At 36.6% G+C, this 20558-nt stretch overlaps 1 protein-coding gene across 1 annotated transcript; it reads right to left on the bottom strand.

The window, feature by feature from the left end:
* Positions 1-20169: 20169 nt before the first annotated feature.
* On the bottom strand, positions 20170-20319 carry LOC103768583 (protein FAM19A5; the record flags this gene model as incomplete). Its single annotated transcript, XM_008935738.1, has 1 exon — positions 20170-20319. A coding segment is annotated over one exon (150 nt), but the record flags the coding sequence as incomplete, so codon positions are not given.
* Between the last annotated feature and the right edge of the window lie 239 nt (positions 20320-20558).

The following is a 20558-nucleotide window of genomic DNA, read 5'->3' as shown; positions in this document are numbered from 1 at the left end:
AAGACAAATATATCTGCTATCCAAAATGTTTCCTGAAATCCACACTAATGTTCAGGCAGAAACCTTACTGTGTCCTGTTCAAATCATCCCTGCTGCTGGAAAATGGGATTGTAAATGGATTTCTATCAGGACACAAAAGCAGGAAGGAAATTCAGGGGAATAATATTTCTTATCAGCTATAAAAAGTAAGCTATTTTAGTAATGCTTTAAGAGACTCATATTTTCTAACAGCATATGTAAAATTAAGATAAGCTTAGAGGGATATGTGGCTATGTTACTTTGTTACTATGGATAGCAAACGTAAAGCTAACCGCTGAGAAATGAAATCCCTTGGAAAGACTTTATAGATCCACTTCTCTAAATTTCTTTCAAGAGTAGCTTAAACAGAACCAAAAGAAAGTATTTGCATGTGCTGATTGACACAGGGATGGTCCTGGAGGAGTTTGTACTTGAGCATATAAATGTGAAATAAAATCAAATTAGCATGCTAAGGAAATTAACACTAATATAAATACATTGCTGAATAGTCCAAGATAGCTAATCCCTGGGAAGAATAACTTAAATTCTGTTTTTATTTATTAAAATGGATTCTATTAGAGTTTCACTTGCTAAAAATGCTCTAAGCCTCAGGCTATGCCTAAAGGCAGAGACATTATATGTGCTGTAAATGACAACTATTTCAAGTATTTCTTCTTAAAGTTGCCCTAAATGTGGCAAAGTTATAATACCATATAATGACTTTGACATTCAAATACATTAACAACATACATATATATGAGCTAATTTCCTGTTTGAATTTTTTGATACATCTAATTAAATTATAATTTAAAATGCTATTAATCTTTGTTAATCAGCAGCAGCACATGAAGATGCCTCAAAAGTAATAGGTTTTATTTTCTCCTTTAAAGATTCAGACAAAGTTAAAACAACTTATTATAGCATTAATTCGGTAATGAATATAAAAGTAATTTGCATTTAAAATCTGAAGAAGGGCAAAAAATCCTTTAATAGTGAAGGATGAAACACCTGTATTACCTCTATGAAACACACCTTTTTGAGCTAATAGAGTTAAAATAATATTCTTCTACAATACTGATGTAAAAAAAGTATACTCTAGATTTAAAATAAAAAAAGTAGCAATAAACCCAAAAAGTTTTAGGATGCTAAGGAAAGAAGATTTTTAACCTTTTTTTTTTCTTTTCTTTTGAAACTCGTATCCCAGAATATTTTTTACTGTCTTCATAATCAAAGATTTAAAATAAAAAAAGTAGCAATAAACCCAAAAAGTTTTAGGATGCTAAGGAAAGAAGATTTTTTTAAAATATATTAATTCCCAAACTTAACTTTTTTTTTTTTTTTCTTTTGAATCTCATATCCCAGAATATGTTTTAATGTCTTTATAATCAAAAAACTTTATTTTCTGTACAGGTGATCTCTAGAGAGATGCTTTAAACTGTCACACACAAACCCCAAAGTAAACAAACCAACAAAATAACTCTATACTCTCATGGGCTTGCTTCACACATGACAACTTGCCAGATTAGGGATACGAGGTCAGAAGTCATTTTGGCTAGAAGCTCAGATTTACAGCCAATTATTTTACACAGGCACTTAATAAATGGTGACACCACTTATAGCTTCACTGACAGTAATAAGTACTACTGCTTCAGTGCATTTTGATTTAACAGAAAAGAAAAAATCTTGACTTGTAAGGTTTTGAAGCAGGAGTCATGCTGTAACTAACAAATTGCCAGGTAGAGAATTTTTATAAATGTTTGAGGATTCTTGTAAACAAGTAGTGCATATTTTTTGGTGTGAATTTGCATGAACTAATATTATATGTTATAGGCAGCCTCGACTACATTTCCAACCACTTGATAATCATAATAGCCTATCAGCCTGCAAAAAAATAAAGCTTTCATTACAGAAAAACAAGGAAAAAAAGGAAGAGGAAGAGAAGAAAAGAGGATATGAAAAAAAATCATAATATGGAAAGCGATCAAGTCAAATGCTAGTTAGCACAGTTAACTTATTATTGCAATAAAGAGAAAGTTTCCAACAGCAATTGACTACTGACATAAGACTGAAAAAAACAGACCCCAGTCTGGAGCTGCAAGGCTTATAAACCAACCATTCCCAACACTCTCCTTTTCAAACAACAAGGGGTGATATTTCTTTATGGTAAATGAACTGACTTACTACAGGGATGTTCCCTCTGCTTTTAGCATCCTTGACTTACAAAGGAATACAGAGATCAGACAAAGTAAACTAAATTAAGCCAAGGATAACCTGAAGTCTAACAACCTTTCTTATACTAAGAAAACAGCACAACAGTTAATTTTGTTTAGTAATAAGTTTGCTAACACACAGCACAAAATACAAATGAACAGGAATCATAATATCCAACTAAACTGGAACTGTGATGTGCCTGTGTTGATGGAAATATAATATACTGAGTGGTAGAAAGAAAACTGTGAAACCTACGAAACGATCTTACACTGCTGTGAAACTAGAGGATAAAATGGCAGCTGAAATCCAACATCAATAAACACAAAGTAATGCACATAGAAAACAAAACAAAACAAAACAAAACAAAACAAACAAACAAAAAAAACCCAAACACAAACCAAAACAGCCCTACCTTATAGGTATACACAGAAACATACTCTAAATTATCTATTATCATCGCAGAGAAAGATCTGGGAATCAAACTAGCAATATTTCAAAAGAAACATCAACCCAGCACTCAGTAGGTGTCAGAATTGGAAGCAGAATGATAGAAGTCACTACGAAAAGAACAACAGGAAAAAAAAGCCCACCACCAGGAAGCTCCATAAGCCATAGTACCTAGGGAGTTTTAAAACTCAAAAGACACAGCTGATCTAGAAAAGTTCAAAGGAAGGAACAAAGTGGCTCAAATCTCTGGAACAGCTGATGAGGACAAATGAAACAGCCTAATCTACTGGCAGACTACGTGTATGTGTTCACACACACAGTTCTCAATGCCACAGGAAAAGCCAACCGTTGCCTACAACAGCACACAGTAAAAGTTCTAAGGAGGCAATATAAAACCTCCTGATACAACCAACTTTGAACAAACTGGCTGAACAGATTGTGAAGGCTCAACTGTACACAGGCTCATACAGCAAGCATTAGAAAAAAAAACCTCAGGGACTACCAAGGAAGGAAGGAAGGAAGCAAGGAAGGAGGATGGAATCTGCAGTCTCCTCACCACTATGTGTTTGAGGCTAACAGAGCTGAGGGTAGTGGGAAATCTTTGCTGCCCTCTTAGGCTTCCTTGTCTCCAGTACAACAGGGTAATGGACTACACAGAGCTGTGATCATCTGCCTTTATACTGGAAGACAACATAATATCACCCTTAGTGGACACATCACCCTTCACTCCTCACTGGTAAGGGATTCTTTTGTGCATTTAGTTGAAAACTCCTGACAAGATCACTAGTCAGTATTATGACAGGGGCAGAAGCATGAGTAATAATGGATTTCAGCATTTGATTAACTATTCTAGAGTTATCTGCAAGGACAGACTTACTCTGAAGCAGATGTGAGATGTCACTCCTCTCTCATTACGGCAAACACGCAAATTACTTTTCATTAAACTACCTCTCTACATGAGAAACCTAAAGTTATATCTTCTATTTTCCCCATCCCTACATGGAGCATACCTCAGTTTCCTCAACCATAAACACTCCATCCACTCTTCTTGTCCCGTGAAGCTCAAGACCAAGCCACATGTTTTAAACCAGAAGAATTTAAAATACGTACATATAAAGCAAACACAGGGGATAAAAAAGGGCACAAGAAGCATTATCTCTACAGAAGCATTATCCACAATGTCTTTGTCCTACTGCCCAACCAGTTAGGAACAGATTTATTTATATTTTAATACAGACTACTTTTAGAACTATTATCTGTTAGGAACTTTGCAACAAAAGGACACTCTGGTGTGAACAGTCTGCTCATGATAAATGGGAGGAAGAAGCAGTTGAAGAAACTTCAGCACAACAGTTACTTGCAAGAGAAAGATTTTCCTCACTGAAATTGCAAAAACTTTGTCCCTGAATACAAGGTGAAAAGAAATGAAAAGTCTGGCACTAATTTGGATTTCAAGTAACTCTTTGATTAGAAGACAAATTTATCTTACGTTTTAGACGACCGGTGGTATTTCCAGGCTCTCTTCATAAGCTGATGAATAATTGATGAATATCTGTTAATGGGTGTGCGAGAAAAGTGCTTAAGGTTGAAGGAGTTACTTTTACAAAAGATGGTCAAAAATGAAGAAACTCTGGAGCTGCACCAACACGACTAACTTAACTAGAACTCCAGTGTCTTTCTTTAGATTAAGGAGTCCAGCTGATTGACGTATGCATTATGCTTAAAAAGAAACACTATTCTTCCTACACAAAGAGATTAAAAGGCAGCCCAGTGGAAGGCAAAAGTAAGGGTATTTTCAGGGACATACAGCTACACTGATCTCCCCTGTTTCACCTTCCTGGTTCAAGTTCTCCCATCCATCACAAATATGAGAACAAAATGGGCTTCTGTTTTTATCTACAGGTGAATCTATACATGTTCTTTGTATTTCAGCTGGATTCAAAGCTAATTACAGCTTTTACTCTCTTGGAAATGTGTGCTATTACCACTGCAATTATTCAGTTCCTCTATATTGCCTTTTGATTCACCTCATTAGCCAACCTCTAATTTTACTTAATCGGGCCACAATGTTTAGCTTCTTGTCCTTCTCTCTGCTCTCTCCTCATCCTCTACATCCCTCTGTGTCTTCCTACTTTATTCTACATTCCTGTTTCTTTTTATAAAAGTACAGTAGTCCAGCATCCAGTAACACTACTCAAACAAACTAACAAAACCCCACAAGGAAACACTCTAATCTAGGAAAATAACGTAAAGGTAAGCAAAGTAAATATATAATCAGTAAAAGATAAGATCTTTGAACACTCAAAAAGTTGTTAAAAGCTTGCCAGGTCTTCCTCTGCTCTGTGTTGACTGGCTCCAGTCTCTTACATGCCAGATGCAGCTTCTTTGGATACCCACACTTCTGAATATCTTTTCTATGATTGCATCCAATTCAGACTTTTCCCCTTTTTTTCTATCATAAATTCTTGTCATTGTGCTCTACCATCCCTCAGGAGAACTTGATTCCTCTACAACCCTGCATAAATGAACAAAATTGAAACAACATTCATTTGCCTTATGATTTGTCTAGTAAGTTCTGCCCCTTTTCTCATCTTCTTTCCATTTAACACTCAGGACAGGGTCTAAGGACTATTTTGAGTCCCTCCAGTGTTCAGCATAATAAAGCATGGTGTTTGTTTGTCCTTGTGTACTACCAAGACAGCCACAAAAACCAACAAAAACAAGAATCTTGTTGGTCAGTATTTATAAATGCATCCGTTTTCTTTCTAACCTTACTCATTTTACCTCCCCCAAGAAGTCAAAGCCTTTGCCCTGAACCTGGTCTCATTTTGCTTTGTGGAGCAAATATGACACGCTTCTGGTGATGGGAGAACAAAACAGCAGTAGACAAAATCATGAACACATCATTATTCTTTCTAAAATGCACTTACCAAAACTAACGTAAACAGACTACTGAAAACTCTCCAGTCCAGAGATTTGTTTGAGTAAGGGTATGGAAAGTGTTATTTTCTTGTTCCATTGATGGAGTACTGATACAGATATATCCAACAGCAGCATTCCATTTTCAGAAAAGATCTGTATTCAGGATTTTATCTGCACCTGTACCGTTGAATGAGTACCAGAAAATGCTAGCTATGCAATCCACACCTGAAATGGAAATCAGTACTGCCTCCTGCAAGCAATCACAAAAAACTCTGGTAGATAAAGAATCCTTATAAAACATATAAAAACCATAAAAATTTGGGTTCAGTAGCTACTGAATAACATACAGAAAACAGGAAAGGCCTTCAAAGATAGTTATGCCTTATTTTTCTCAAAACATCGATGACTGCTCTTAATGGAACTCTTATAAGCTACCAGTTATCTCTACTTACTTAGCCACTCTGCCCCTGCAGAATAATGAAATTCTGCTATGAGGATAGTACATCCTATTAATGGTAGCATTATAGACACAGATTGCTATCAAGGCTACAAATTGCCAAACACCAGGGCCCATTTTCTAGCTGATATCATACAGCATTTAGACTCAACAAATCTGGGACACAAATAACTTTGTAGAAAGCCACCTCCAGTACTGTGCAGAAGCCTTTCCTGTTCAAATCCAGGCAGGCAACAGACAGGGGAAAGACAGAGAAAGGAGTGCTTTCCCCATTCTCATGAATAACTGATTTAAAATAGATAAATAAATTTAAAAAAAATAATAGCTGAAATCTTTTAAAGAAATTCAAACTGTTTTGGCTTTACATTGTAAGGATACAGCCCAGGAGGAACAAAAGAAAAGGGAAATAAAAAAAAAAAAAGAAAAAAAAGAAAAGACTTAATTTGAGTGATAAGGAATGTGCTAATATCAGTTGATTTTTATATATTATTGTACACTTACTAATATTCTCATAACTTTCTTAAACCTCACTTTCACAGACACTACAAGCATTTTATACAACCATAATTTAAATTTGCTCACTTTAATGTTTTCTTTTTACTTGCCAACTGTAATTATCTACCCTGATGTATTCTCATAACAGATAACCCATGCATAGAATACTATCACTATTTTGTTATTTATCTTTTAGGCTCGAATATATTATTCAACTGATTGTCAGTACAGAAAATCAGGACATTTTACGCTCTGGGAAAATAAAAAGCAACCTCCTCATGGTAAATATAATCTGTAGGTGTAGTATTTTTGATAATTTAATATTGAAATCTTAAATATGTCACAAATTAACACTTCAGTAAAATTCCGTAATTCTGACAAAAAGACTGAAAAATTAAGTTGAAAATGGAAGCAGAATGTCATGCCTCTAAATCTCATCAAAATATGATATGAAAATTCAAAGGCCCGGGATGCTATTTTTCATTATTTTAATAAGCAAACTCAAAAAAAAAAGGCCTTAATATTAATTAATATTAAATCGCACAATAAACCAAAAAAAAATCCAGAGCAGAAAAAAGAATACAACTCAAGCTGAAAAGCAGTCTGAACTGTTTTTCTCTTCAACCAATATGACTAGGAAGATTTTAGACTACTGTACCATTTTTGTCAAACCTCACACCAAATAAATTAAAAATATGTTTTTATGTTGTACGATTTCTTCATATTTTCTTTTTTTAAACATGAGTTTCATCAGAAATATTATTTCAAGTGTTCCTTAACATTGGCACTGGAAGAGAATGTTTTGAGCTACAGCTTCATCTGAACCAGAATTAAAAGCTTTCAGACTTATCTACTAACATTTGCATGGGGTGACAACAGAAGCTACACCCTCAACCTTTCATCTGAACTACAGACATGCTCTGAGAGAACTCTGCATCTGGACCTCACTAGGATGATTCACAATTACAGTGTAAGTTAAGACTATGAACTATTTTCAGATCAGAAGGTTCAAGGTGTAATTTTTTCAAGTTGAAAGTGAAGTTTAAAACACAGCTTTTTAAACAGTCAGTCTGTATAAAATTAAATTATCATTGCTCCTCTACTACTCGACTTTGTATGCTGCATCTGAAAAAAAAAAAACAAAAAAAACCCTAACCAAACCCTTGAGTCTTTTTATGTGCTTATTTTCAATAATGTGCTTGTTTTATGCAACTTCTTTTTATATGAACCAACAAACTCCCATTTGCAGCATCTCCACGTGCCATCCATTTCACCTGTATGACTAAAGCTACTCCATGTGGCTCAGCCCATAGCATTCCATAGCCTAAGTTACTCCACGAAAGGTGTCTCTATATGAAAAGCCAGAAAAAGTGGGGATTTCATGAGTTAACTCTGGTGTTTTTCCAGAAGAGACAAAAACACAACACGAGAGAAAGAAATAACTGAATGAAATACGACTTCACAAACATGTGAACTTGGAAGAGTAAGAACTGTGGATACGAATCCAGCACAAATGTGGCAGGAATGAAGAGGTGAAGGTCACATCCCCAGAGGAAAAAACAAGTTTCATTAATCCCAGAGCTGAAAGAGATTTTTTTTTTTATTATTATTATTTTGTTTGCTGGTTTTCATCCAAATTCATCTAGAACATTAGATCCAGAAATGATCCAAGGTCTCCCAGGTGTGCATATGCATTAATGTATTTCATATAAAATTCTCTATTCCAAATAAAAATCTATAGTGGATTATTGCTTTACAGTGAAAAGTACACTAAAGCATTTGTCACAGAAATATAATAAACATTAATACAAAGAAGTTCATGATACAAATTATTTTATACATTAATCTGAACATCTTCTCCAGATTTCTTCTTACAGGAAGCTTGTCACTGAATTGATTCCATTTTATTTTATTTTTTTTTTTTTAATATCTTTCTGTACAAAAGAGTACTGATCCAGTAAATTCAAATTCAAGGAAACAAGTTAATTAGCTTCAATTGCATCCTTAATTTGACTAAGAGGTTAAAGTATGTGAACCTTAAATTATAAGAATCTCAAGATAGGAATCATGCCTCTCTGTCTGAGTAGGTTTTCTTATTAATTCTATAATGGGATCTAAACTTATGCTCATGTTCCAGATATGGTCATCAACATCTAAAAGAGAAGCAAAAACTACGTCAAGTACAAAACCTTTCCCTATCTTTGTTTGCACACTGGACACAATGTCATTTTAGAATTTCCTACACAAAGAACTGGCACCACATAATTCATAATAAATTAGATTAGCCATTGTAATAGCTAGATGGCCTCTTACATTGGTTTAAACCTGACTTGAGTCCTCTGGCTTGTCCCGGAAACTACACTCATGGGTGTAATTAACAGCTTAGGACAATTACAACTTATAGGTTACTCTGCACAGTTCTGGCTGGTTCCTCTCCTAGACTTTTTTACTTGCAAAGTCATCCTCGAGCAAGCAAGTCATTTTCTAGCAGAATCATTAATTGTTGGGGAAGAGTTCTGTGTTTTGGCCTTTCAGCTCCTCATTTATTCACTCTAATGACACATAGTAATAGTAATATAAGAGGACTTTACATTTACCACATAATAATATGCAAAACTATTTTCATATATGTATAAAATCAATATAGAGGTCAATCTGAAAAACACCATACAATTAACAAAACTAAAATCTCATGCTGTGTAAAGTACCTGCAAATCTGAGGGCAACATGATACCCAGCATACACCTTTTGTTTCTAAACATATAAAACAAAGGGTTCTACAACATACAAAGAGGTTCAAAACTAGCTGGACTCCATGCTACAGCAAAGTACTACAAAGTGTGCTGGATCAGTACCCAATGCTGCCAACAAAAGCAGACAAAGTAATTTACATCACTGGCAAAGGAAAACAGCACCAACACAGCACTTTTTTTAGTGCATAATAGTGAAATCACAAAATAATTAAGGCCTGATTTGAATTAAAATGAACCTAGAATATTCATACAGACTGAGACTTCCACTTCTGAGGTCTGAAAAAAGCAAAACTGAGAAACTCTGTTCTTCTGCATACAGAACTGCTCTTGAGGAAATGTGGTATGAAAAGGCTGGCAGTATTTTCCTAACAGTGAAGATCTACCTGGCTATTCTAAACTCAGATCTCCTCCTGGTCCCAAACTGTGAGGCTAGTGTACATTGGCACTTTATCTGCCTGCTGCTCACAACTTCAACAGAGAGCTGCCAATATTCAAACTGAAATTACTAACCAAGCTGTCTGCATTTGAAAATCTGAACTTCAGACAAAGACTGCACAAAAAAACAGATTTCAAGAGACCAATAGACACCCGTGTGAGTTGTTTAAATCCTCTGAGATGAAAGGCACATAGAAAACCTTGGTACTACTACCTAAAACATGGCACATCCCTGAACTGGTTGTGTTCCAGTCAGTTTGTTGGAAGTATTAGTAGTATTACCACAGGTCATCTGGGCACAGACTGCCCATGCTCTTCAGGCAGGCAGAATCTAGACAGAATCTGTCAAGGTATCATCCCAGTATGACCACACAGTAAAGCAGAGGGAGGACACATCCCTGCAGCTGAGGCTGTCTGGCTCATACACAGCACAGGCTGGGCTATGCTGGGACGTGCTCTAGGTGCCGTGGCCTTTTCCACACTCTGAAGTTGCCATTTCCCTTGGCTTTATACTTGTATATAATGATTAGACTTCAGAAACACATGTCAAAATTCAGGTACTCAGACCTAAGGATGTTAAAGCAAGAATACTGAGTCTAGGGTAACTACTTCCTTTAAAAAAGCTGGTCAGAATTGGTTACTATTATTAGCAAATACTCAATGTTTTTTTGCTTTGCAATATTAAAAATTCTGTAATTAATGCAAAGCCTCCCTTCAGATGAGAGGCCATTTCACAGTAAATCACCCTGTTTTGCACCAAGTCAAAGTCATGTTTGCTTCCACAATACCACCTTTTTTTCTTGCTGACTACAACCTAGGTCTGATAACCTCTCCCTCCTATCCTTCAAGGAGAGGCAATTCTTTCCTTTATCCCTTTTCATTTCTCTCCTACCTAATCCTTGGCTTCCCAACTTGACTAGTTGTATATTCTTCACATTCAGTTGGGACTTAACCTCACCCTCTCAAAAGGAATGAGCAAGGGCACAGTTCCTCTGTGTATGCCCCCCTAGGAAGAAGGATGCTAGAGGAAAGACTGAAACTCAGAGAAATGCTCTGAAATGAGAGGATGGAAATTTCACTTTCCCACTTCCACCTTATCTGAGAGAAAAAAGAGGTTTGGAGGGCTTTCCTTCTTATCCTACTCCTCACAATCCGAATAACTGACAACAGGAAGCATCTACATACCCTAATTTTCCTGTATAGCTGTAAAAGCAAGGACTCTTCTGAGACTGCAAGTGCTTTCAGTCTGGTGCTGTACAGAACTTGCTTGTGAGGCACCTTGCATGCCTACCATGTTATAGAAATAATACAACAGTAAGACATAAGCAAAACAAGTTATGAAAAAAATAGTCATACCTAAAGTTTATTTGTGATACTAAAATGCCAGCTTCAATATCACAAACTTTTTTTCCTCCTGCAGTATGACTTCAGCCATTAACAGCAGGGGAAAGCCAACTCCTTTGCCTCACCTGAAACAGCTTTCTAAGGCCCTGTCTTCAAAGAGGGTATTGTGTCTGAATCAGCCCAGTGCAGAGTATTCTGAAAGAGGCATACAAAAATGTCTAGCACTAACCACTCTGTCTCAGGTGCTGCATGTAGTACTGCTATTAATGTTGTCACTAATCTAGCAATCAATTTTAACATTTTCTAGGACTCTTCTGGCACATCATATATCATCACAGATATTTAATGTAAATTACAGTGGTATAGAGCTTCAAAATGCCATTGCTAACCATATTATAGTCTTCTTTGATTCACTTTCATGAAACATACTGTTTCTGTGTTTACAGCTCTCTACCTAATTAGATTATTTGGACAGGGAGCAGGAGGATCCTTCACCATGCTGCCAACACAGTGCCAGGTGTATCATTTAGCTATAGTTTTACCTCACCCCTTGATGGTAGGTGTATTTCCAAAGGCTCATCTCTCTATATTCTCTCATACTTACTGGGACATGCATGTTGCCCTGACAGAAGCCCACCTTCACATATGAAAAGTTTTGAAAGTTTCTGTTTTCCCCCTATTCTGTGGATAACTGGAACACAGGATGACAAGCAGAGGAGTTAATATAAACATGTTGCAATTTTTCCTTAAACTGCTTCTAATCAGTGAGGACAGTGGCTTTTCCAGAAGGCAATCTGAGCAGCTGATGGCCTGAAGTGTTTACACACATTACATTCAAGCAGAAAAGATGCTCTGCTAGTCATCCCATATTTTCTTTAATCCCATTTGAGAAAAATAGAGAAGCTCTCAGAAAGTGATTCCAATCCTGACCCTACGTGACCTCTGACATGCCCATCTCATATCACTGTCCAGAGGGAGCTTACAGTGACCAAACCCCTTTAATTTAGGAACATCACACTGACCTCCTGCCTTAAGTTAGCTAATGTATCAGACTGCAGTCAGACTGCTGTGGCCATCCCTCTGCCACAAGACACCAAGCACAGAAAACCCTATCCAGTGATGCAGTGCAGACTTAGGCTAATGCATAATATGTTCTCTACTATTTTGTCCAGTTCGATTTAAAATATCTGTAGTAATTAGGATTCCAACCACTCCCTCAGAAAATTGTTCCACAGTCTAATGTCACATAACCTCCAACCATTTTTCTGTGTGAAAACTGCCATGAGAGCATGTAGACGAAAGAGGATTAGACTACATGGGTGACTGCTTAGGAGCACCAAGGAACTATACAAAAGGATGCTGTTAGCACTGATGAACTAATGCCTCTGATGGAACACCAGGAGGCTGAAGGTGTTGTCTTCCAGATGAAACGTGAGAGCAAAGCACTAAGCCTTAGAGGCAATTAAAGTCCTCTCAGCACTCTTTGCAACAGTACCAGTGTTAACCCCTGGTACCTGTCCACTTTCCAAATCACACAATTAAATTTTGCTTTCCTAAATATTTCCTTGCCCTATCATTTAGAAAGGCAGCAATCCCTTCACCTGAAATGGGGTACTGATGCCAGGTTTAATCTCAGAGAAGGATGTTTATGAGGAAACACTAATTCCAGTCTGATCACTTTGTTATAGGCACAATGCTTAGAAAAGTATTTTATTTCCAATTACATTTTATTCACACTTATCCCAGATCTCTTTCTTTTTTTTTCCCTTATATATCCAAAGTCTTTCCTCTCAATCAGCAGTGTATAATCCTTCAGAACCTTGCAGAAAACAATCTGTCAATTTGTTATATAATTATTTAAACCTAATTCCTCTACATTTCTGATTTATAGATCTACTTGTCATTATGAAGCAGCTGATCTCTTAAAAAAAAAAAAAATACTCAGCCTGAGAACCCAGAATGATCAGTATTCATTCTATGCTACCTTACTGCAGAATTAATATCTACTTGTCATTATGAAGCAGCTGATCTCCTTAAAAAAAAAAAAATACTCAGCCTGAGAACCCATAATGATCAGTATTCATTCTCTGCTACCTTACTGCAGAAGAATTAATTATTCCATGAAAAAAGCCAGGATTATACAAAATACTGGTCTGTGTCTCTATGTCACTTCCAGTCATAGAATCCTGGAATATCTCAAGCTGGAAGGGATCCATAAGGATCATTGTGTCCATCTCCTCACAGCACTACCTAACTCTAAACCATATCACTGAGAGTGTCATCCAGATGCTCCTTGAACTCTGACAGGCTTGGTCCCATGACCACTTGGAGCCTGTTCCAGTGACCAACCACCCTGTGAGTGAAGAACCTATTCCTCATGTCCCATCTGAACTGATGTAGCATCCTTCCATTTCCTCATGTCCTACCACAGGTCACCAGAGAGAGGACATCAGGAGGTCAGCTCTTCCCTTGCCACTGCTCCCTTTGTGGAAGTTGTAAACTGCAATGAGGGTACCCCTCAGCCTTCTCCAAACTGAACAGCCAAGTGACCTCAGCTTCTCCTTGTAAGTCTTACCCTCAAGACCTTTCATTATCTTGGTGACCTTCCTCTGGACCTCAGGACACACTAATAGTTTCATGTCCTTCTCATACTGAGGCACCAAAACCTGCAGACAGTACTTGAGGCACAGCTGCAGTCTTTTGAGGTTAGGTACTGAACACCTCCTAACACAGTGAAGCCCTTAACTGTTGTTCTTGAGGAAAATACTGCTGTAGGGTAGCTATCTGATTGTTAAGCAGGTTTAGGGTTTGTTCTGTTTTTGTTGGTTGGTTTGTTTTGTGCTTTTTTTTTTTTTTTTCATTGTTTGGTTGCTTTTTTGTCATGTCTTTGATTAATCCTGTTGTAGATTCTCAGTCAGAAGGGGAAATCTAACTTACCTCCCTGCATTTCTATAGACACATCACTGTTGCCATTGCTGCTGCAGCTACTCATCTGTTTGTTGCCCATTACTCACTCTTTGTCTTGGGGTTGAACAATGGCATTTCTTCCCCAGCAACACTTTGATTGCTAACAGACACTCGACATTCAACACCAAAGAGAACAAATGTATTCCAAGTGAGTAAGTTTATAAGATTTTACTGAATTTGTAAATTTTGAATTTTAAATTTTTCACTTGATTTGGAATGTCACACATTGTCCTTATCTTGGAGCAGGAAGCAAAGCAACTGGAGTGAAACTCAACCTCCTATGCATTCCTAGAAATGGCCCACAAGGTGGAAATGGTCATAATGTGCCAGCACCATGCACAGAAGGGGAAGTCCATGAGCCACAGAAACAATTTTACTTCCATTGTAGTAACTCAGAAAATCTACAGTTCTGATGGAGTTGCCTAGAGGCAGCTGAATGAAGATCAAGCACTCTGTGTGCTCTGGTGCATCTCTAAGTACAGATGCAATTGGGACTGCATGTACAGGAACTGAGGTGAGGAAAGAGAGAAAGGAATTATTATTTCTTTAAGTTCTGTTGAAACTAAGTTTTACACAGAGTGCTGGCAAATGCATAGTTGCTATCCTTCACCCACTGCCTGAGCAAAGGAATATAGTTAAGGGCACATTTTTGGACTGGAAGGGACCTTCAGAGATCATCTAGTGCAAACATCTGCCAAGGACAGGGTCATCTTTCACTAGATCAGGGTGCTCAAAGCACCACCCAGCCTGACCTTTGTACTTCCTGGGATGGGACATCCACAGCTTCTCCATTGTTCATGGAACAACCTCTTCTGTGACACCTCTGTCAACACCCTCATTGTAAAAAATGTCTTCCTCATCTCCAATCTAAATCTATCTTCTTTCAGTTTAAAACTATTGCCTTTTGTCTGGTCACTAGAGGTTTGCAAAACCCTTTTCTCTTCCTTTCTTATGAGCCTCCTTTATATATTGAAAGGCCATAATAAGGTCTCACTAGAGCCTTCTTCATGATGAAGAACTCCCTCACCCTTTCTTCACAGAGGAGATGTTCCAGCCCTCTGATCATTTTCATGGCCAAACAGTCCCACTGTCCTCCTAGACTTTAATCTTATACAATACATTTACACTGCTTCTGGTCCAGCAAAGTCTATGCAGTATTATTCAGTCTCCTTTTAATCTCATATCCATTCTGTTCAGCCTTTTGCTTTTACCTGTTTTAAAATGATATACCTTTAATGCAACCAAGTTCAATGTGCAATATTTACAATGGCAAAATATTTGCAAATATTTGCAATAAAATTAGGATAAAATAATATAAATATCACAATAACAACATATGCAATATCTACAAGTAAAAGCTAAGATTCTCGTTTCTGAAAATTATTATAGTCTTCTGTTTTTTCTCTTTTTTTTCCTCCCCAGTATGGGTAAGATACATCAGAATGGTGAAGCTCTCCAGGTATTATGCAGTTCTGTTTCAAGTGCATGACCTAGGATTCTATTAATGATCAATTCTGACCCCTACATCTCCCTGTAGACTCCTAAAGATAATGAGAAGAGCAGGGAATTATTGATTAAAACTAATGTGGCTTCCTTGTGGGTCCTAAGTTTCTGTGTTAAACAAAATCAATCAATGCCAGCTGAAAAGCATGTTAATGTATGAACAAATTACACCAACTAAGATTCTATAGAAAATAATGTTGTTACAATGCTTGCAGAGGAATTAAAACTTTATTAGAACTTTGAAAAGAACAAACAAAGAAACTTTGATTTACCGCATAAATTGTCTGAACACTGAATTCAGTTACTTGAGGTCCAGCTGTTCCAAATTTAGGAATTTTGGACATCACAATCAATGTCTTGAGATTACTCCTAGCACTTTGTGGACATAAAAGTAATCAGAACTCAAGTCCAGAGCATAAGCATCTTCTAATCACGTAATTCAGGTAAGCAAGCTGAAGACTCCCATCCTAATCTTTTTTCAAGCAATTAAGTCACTTCTCTCATACAACTTTTCCTCTCAGCAACTGTTTCTATTTTCTGGGAAAAACTGGTGCTTATTTTTGAGCTATAAATATATAACAGACAGAATTATTTGGAATAATCTACTGAACATTTCCATGCCCATCCCACTCTCCCCAGGTTAAAATACTGGCATTCTGTGAATACTTGGGCATAACAAATTTTATTTTCAGACAGATACAATTCTTATGAAAGAACACAAATCACACACTGCTAACAAAGACTTTTTGTTGCTTTAAACAAGTTTAAATTAGCAAAGGTACTGGGCAAAAGTAGAGAATAATTGCTATCAACCAATCTCTCACAGGCTGTAGCTTAAAAAGCTGATGAAGCTTGACTGACACAGAGGGAAATTACTGTGGTGATAAACCAGATGCTGTATTGAAATATAATAGCTTATCAAAGTAATGCAACTGAGGTCATAGCTATGAAATTTGATCTCAAAAAAGGGACTAGGGAACGTTAGGTGTAAATAATAATAATATAACTAAAAGTGCAGGCAAACTACTGTCATAATATCACAAAAACTACACTCATGAATAAAATTTACATCACAGCCAAACATACTAAATATACATTATGACTCTGTGGGTCTAGGAATGAAGCAATCAACACTAAATCAAGCTTGAAATCAGGGTGAATACCGATGCCATTTTTTTCAGATTACATTAGCAATCTGCCACACTTAAAGACTGCTAGAAAAAAAATAAAGAATAAATCAGCCCTCTCCATCATAGGGAAACATTTCAAGAAAATCTCTGTTCTTCATGCTCTGCTCAGACCAAGCCCTAAACGCTGCATTTTCATTTTTAAGAATACCAATTTTATCTGTCTGACATACACTGCCTTTCATTTCTTAGGAATAGACCTTAGCTGAGGTAGCAGTGGAAAGCAGAGTGGATTTTGGTAATCAACTGAGGACTTACTCTAAGAGCTATGCTGACAAGTGCAATCTCAGACAATGCTTGTGGGGTTTAAGAGCCCTTAAATTACTTACTCTTTGCTGCAATAATTGCCACTTGCGTTTCAGAGCTCCAGGAAATAGACAGTATAATTGAAAATATTCCAAGGCATTTCCCTCCACCAAACAATAAACAAATGATAGCCAGGTAAAACACGATGCATTTTAAGGTTGTAAAAATTACCAGCTCTGGTACTGAATCTTCAGAACACTCTTGCCAGAAGCTGTAACACAACTGTTAGCTAATGTTGTCTTGTTAGTAGGTTAGCAGGTCACAATTACTATGCCTGCTCCCTCCACAAATGACTTTGCATTAGTTATTAAAGGTCTAAGCTCTAATTCTACTACCTTTTCTTCAAAAATAATCTCATTAATATCAAGACTATAAGAAGAATAAAACTAAAAGAACCAAATCTTTCTGATATAGAAACTAGTATTAAAAAAAAGTCTGAAGAGATTTTCTTCTTTTTGACAGCAGAAATGGAATCTCAAGTGGCAATGAAGTTCTTAACACTAACTAAAATATAAACAAATAAAATTTGCAGAAGTACACTCTATGTCCTATTTAAAAAAGCTCAGAGAAAGACTTGTTTGTATGAAAAATAGGATTCTTTATTACTAAAAAAAACCCCAAACCTGTTATACTTGGTTGTTGCATACCTAAACCAGCAGTATTTGAGTTAATATTAGAGACAGAAGTAGCTTCTGTCAGACATTTTATGGAATTTCATGTTCTGTTCAGAAGAAAGCATTTAGTAGCTGTGTTTGAAACACTTCATTCTAGAAATGAATATAAACAGTATGGAAAAATTTAGTGCATATTCTTTAAACTATGAAACTGGTAAATTCACAGATGGATTGTTAGTCAATGGCTAATTCATCTGCCAGCTTTATTTGCAAGCAGAAGATTAGAGACAAGATGAAGTGCTTTATTCTTTCCTATATAATTGTGTTTATAGTATGTGAAACTATTTTTTACACTTCATTCATGAATGAAACCTGCAGATCAAAGATTTGGCTTCTTTTTGTTTTGAGAACTTGATATGCAGTTCAAAGTATCATTGACCTTTGAGTTTTGATTACAAAACATCCCAAACACTGCCCAGGAAAGCAAAGTAGCATGTTCTGCATGTCTTGTACTTATCATTCATAGCAGAGGACTCAACATTCTAACTATAAGGATTTCACAAAATATCAAGATTTGTGTTGTTAGATCTTATTAGAACTACATAGAAAGGATTTTTAAATTAGTTATTATGCTGGGACACATAAGTTCATGGGAAGCTCTGTCTTTCAACTGAAGAACTTCCCACTTACTTTTCAAATGTTGGTTATTACATCAAGAACCCTCCCTGATTACAAAGTATCTAACCTTATATCCTGTCATCCAGATCTCTGTTTTTATAAAATGATAATCAAGCATTAAAGGCAAAAGCAGAATTGCAAACAGACCTTCTTCATGAGTTCCCAATAAAATAAATAGAATTTAAATATTTTCAAATTTTAAATATTTCAAACCTTCAGTACTTGGAAACTAAGCTAATATAGCAATTGGAGGATGAGGAGTAGTCATGTCTTCTTGCTGACAAGCACATACCTAAAGTCTTAGCACCACAGGTGTCTTAGGCAAGGCAGAGAAATGATGAGGAACCACAGTGCTACATCTGATTGATCTTAGGCACTCAGGATGAGACAAGTTACTCTGAGAAAATGCTTTTTGCTCTCCACTGGGTATAAAGGAAAACTGGTGTTACTAGCTCAGACAACTAACTTAGGATATCCAAGTGAATAGCAAATGAATCTCACTACCAGTCATACCTGACTGAGGGAAAATTGGGTTTGGTTCCCATTAGATGCTCTCAAACTTGTATTTTCTTAGAACTTAAAAAAAAAACAAACAACAACTGAAAATGTTGTTTTAAAATGGGAAACATAGGTTGATTTTTTTTAAATTGCTAACAAGTATTTTTGCTAAAGTTACAACTATAAATGACACAATAAAATAATTCTTTAGCTATTAAGTCTTACAATCTTCTAATTTATAACATGGGAAAGAAGAGAATTGCTGGGTATTGCATCGCATTAGGAAAGAGACAACTAAGAAACTGTCTCACAGAGTACTGAAAACAGTGAAAGGAAAATGTAAAAATAGAATGTGCATTATGTTCTATATTTAGCTTTGTGAGTAGGCTCTGAAATCTCCTTTGAGCTGTCGTCTTTGATAATCATTGGTAATACCAAATTCTGAGGCAACAGTAGGGTGTTCTCAGCAATATTTTTATCTGAGGACTCAAACCAGTCCATATTCAAAGGCAATCTGTGAATTTATTATAGTTCTATACATAAGCATCTTTTTTTTGTATGAGTCTAGATTAAAACACACAATTTTCCATCAACTATTCTCCATATGTCTCCAATTTTTTTTTTTTTAATATGAATGCTTGCTAATAGCTTTGCACTGGCAGACCTGCCTTGAAGATCATCCCACTGTTAAAGTCTTGTTTAGCCATAATACTGAAATTAATTTGTTTCAAAAAATTATTTGAAAGTGAAACATTTTCATGCCTCCCTGTATGTCAGCAGTTTTCCAGCTGCATGCTATCACTGCATCTGCAGTGAATCAAGTAGAGTCATCATTTTAAAGAGAGAAGGAATGTTGGACATGTGAGGTATATTCAGTTCCTATATTCCATCTATAGTATCTATGTTTTCTTCATCATTAACTATCACACAGGAACAATCACATTAGCTTGCCAGTGGCATAAAAGCTTTGAGACTCTTTTGCAGTGTCTTTTAATCTTATAAAACATAAAAAGTAGGGGGGGAAAGAATGCCATGTCACTGCTGATCCTATCGTCACATGCAAAATATAACAGCACCATGCCCTTAACATTCAACTTCACACCAGGCTAAAACAAGAGTGAAAACTCCAGTTTATACTGTAACTGAAACATAGGTAGTTTTAGTCAGTAAAACCCTTTTGGGGAACTTCAACGTATTGCCATTGCTAGCTGGGACACTAGCAAAAAAAGAACTGGAAAGTTCTTCTACGGGGCTTTTACTTTTTCATGAGACACGACCAGTTTACCCCACTCTTGTACGGGCAGGAACTGATTGAATAGAGCTTTGCTTCTTACCATCGACACAGGCTGGCCTCGCTCTTGTGGTACCGGCAATCTGTCCTTTCTTACATGCACAGCGAGCTGTCTGTCGGGCTATAGTCCTTCGGGGCTGACTGCTATCTCTGTCCAAAGTAACAATCTCACATGTACCTGCAGCCAGTTGACCTGGAAAAAGAACCAGCAACAGGTACCAGAGTCACTGAATGCACTGCAGGCAATCTGTTACAGCCGAACAGAGTCACGGCCCTACGGCACAGCAGACACTCCACGACACATGGGCGGCCAGCTGATGGATGGAATAAAACCAAGATGACATACCATTTTTCTTTGTGGTGGACATATGAAACCCCTGCAAACTGGTTCTGTCAGAAAATGATTATTGTTCCATAAAAGCCAGAGAGCTG

The sequence above is a fragment of the Merops nubicus genome, unplaced genomic scaffold, assembly GCF_000691845.1.
Source record: "Merops nubicus isolate BGI_N331 unplaced genomic scaffold, ASM69184v1 scaffold520, whole genome shotgun sequence".
NCBI classification, from domain to species: domain Eukaryota; kingdom Metazoa; phylum Chordata; class Aves; order Coraciiformes; family Meropidae; genus Merops; species Merops nubicus.
Note: the sequence above shows the minus strand (reverse complement) of the source record. Positions and strands in the feature narration are given on the sequence as shown.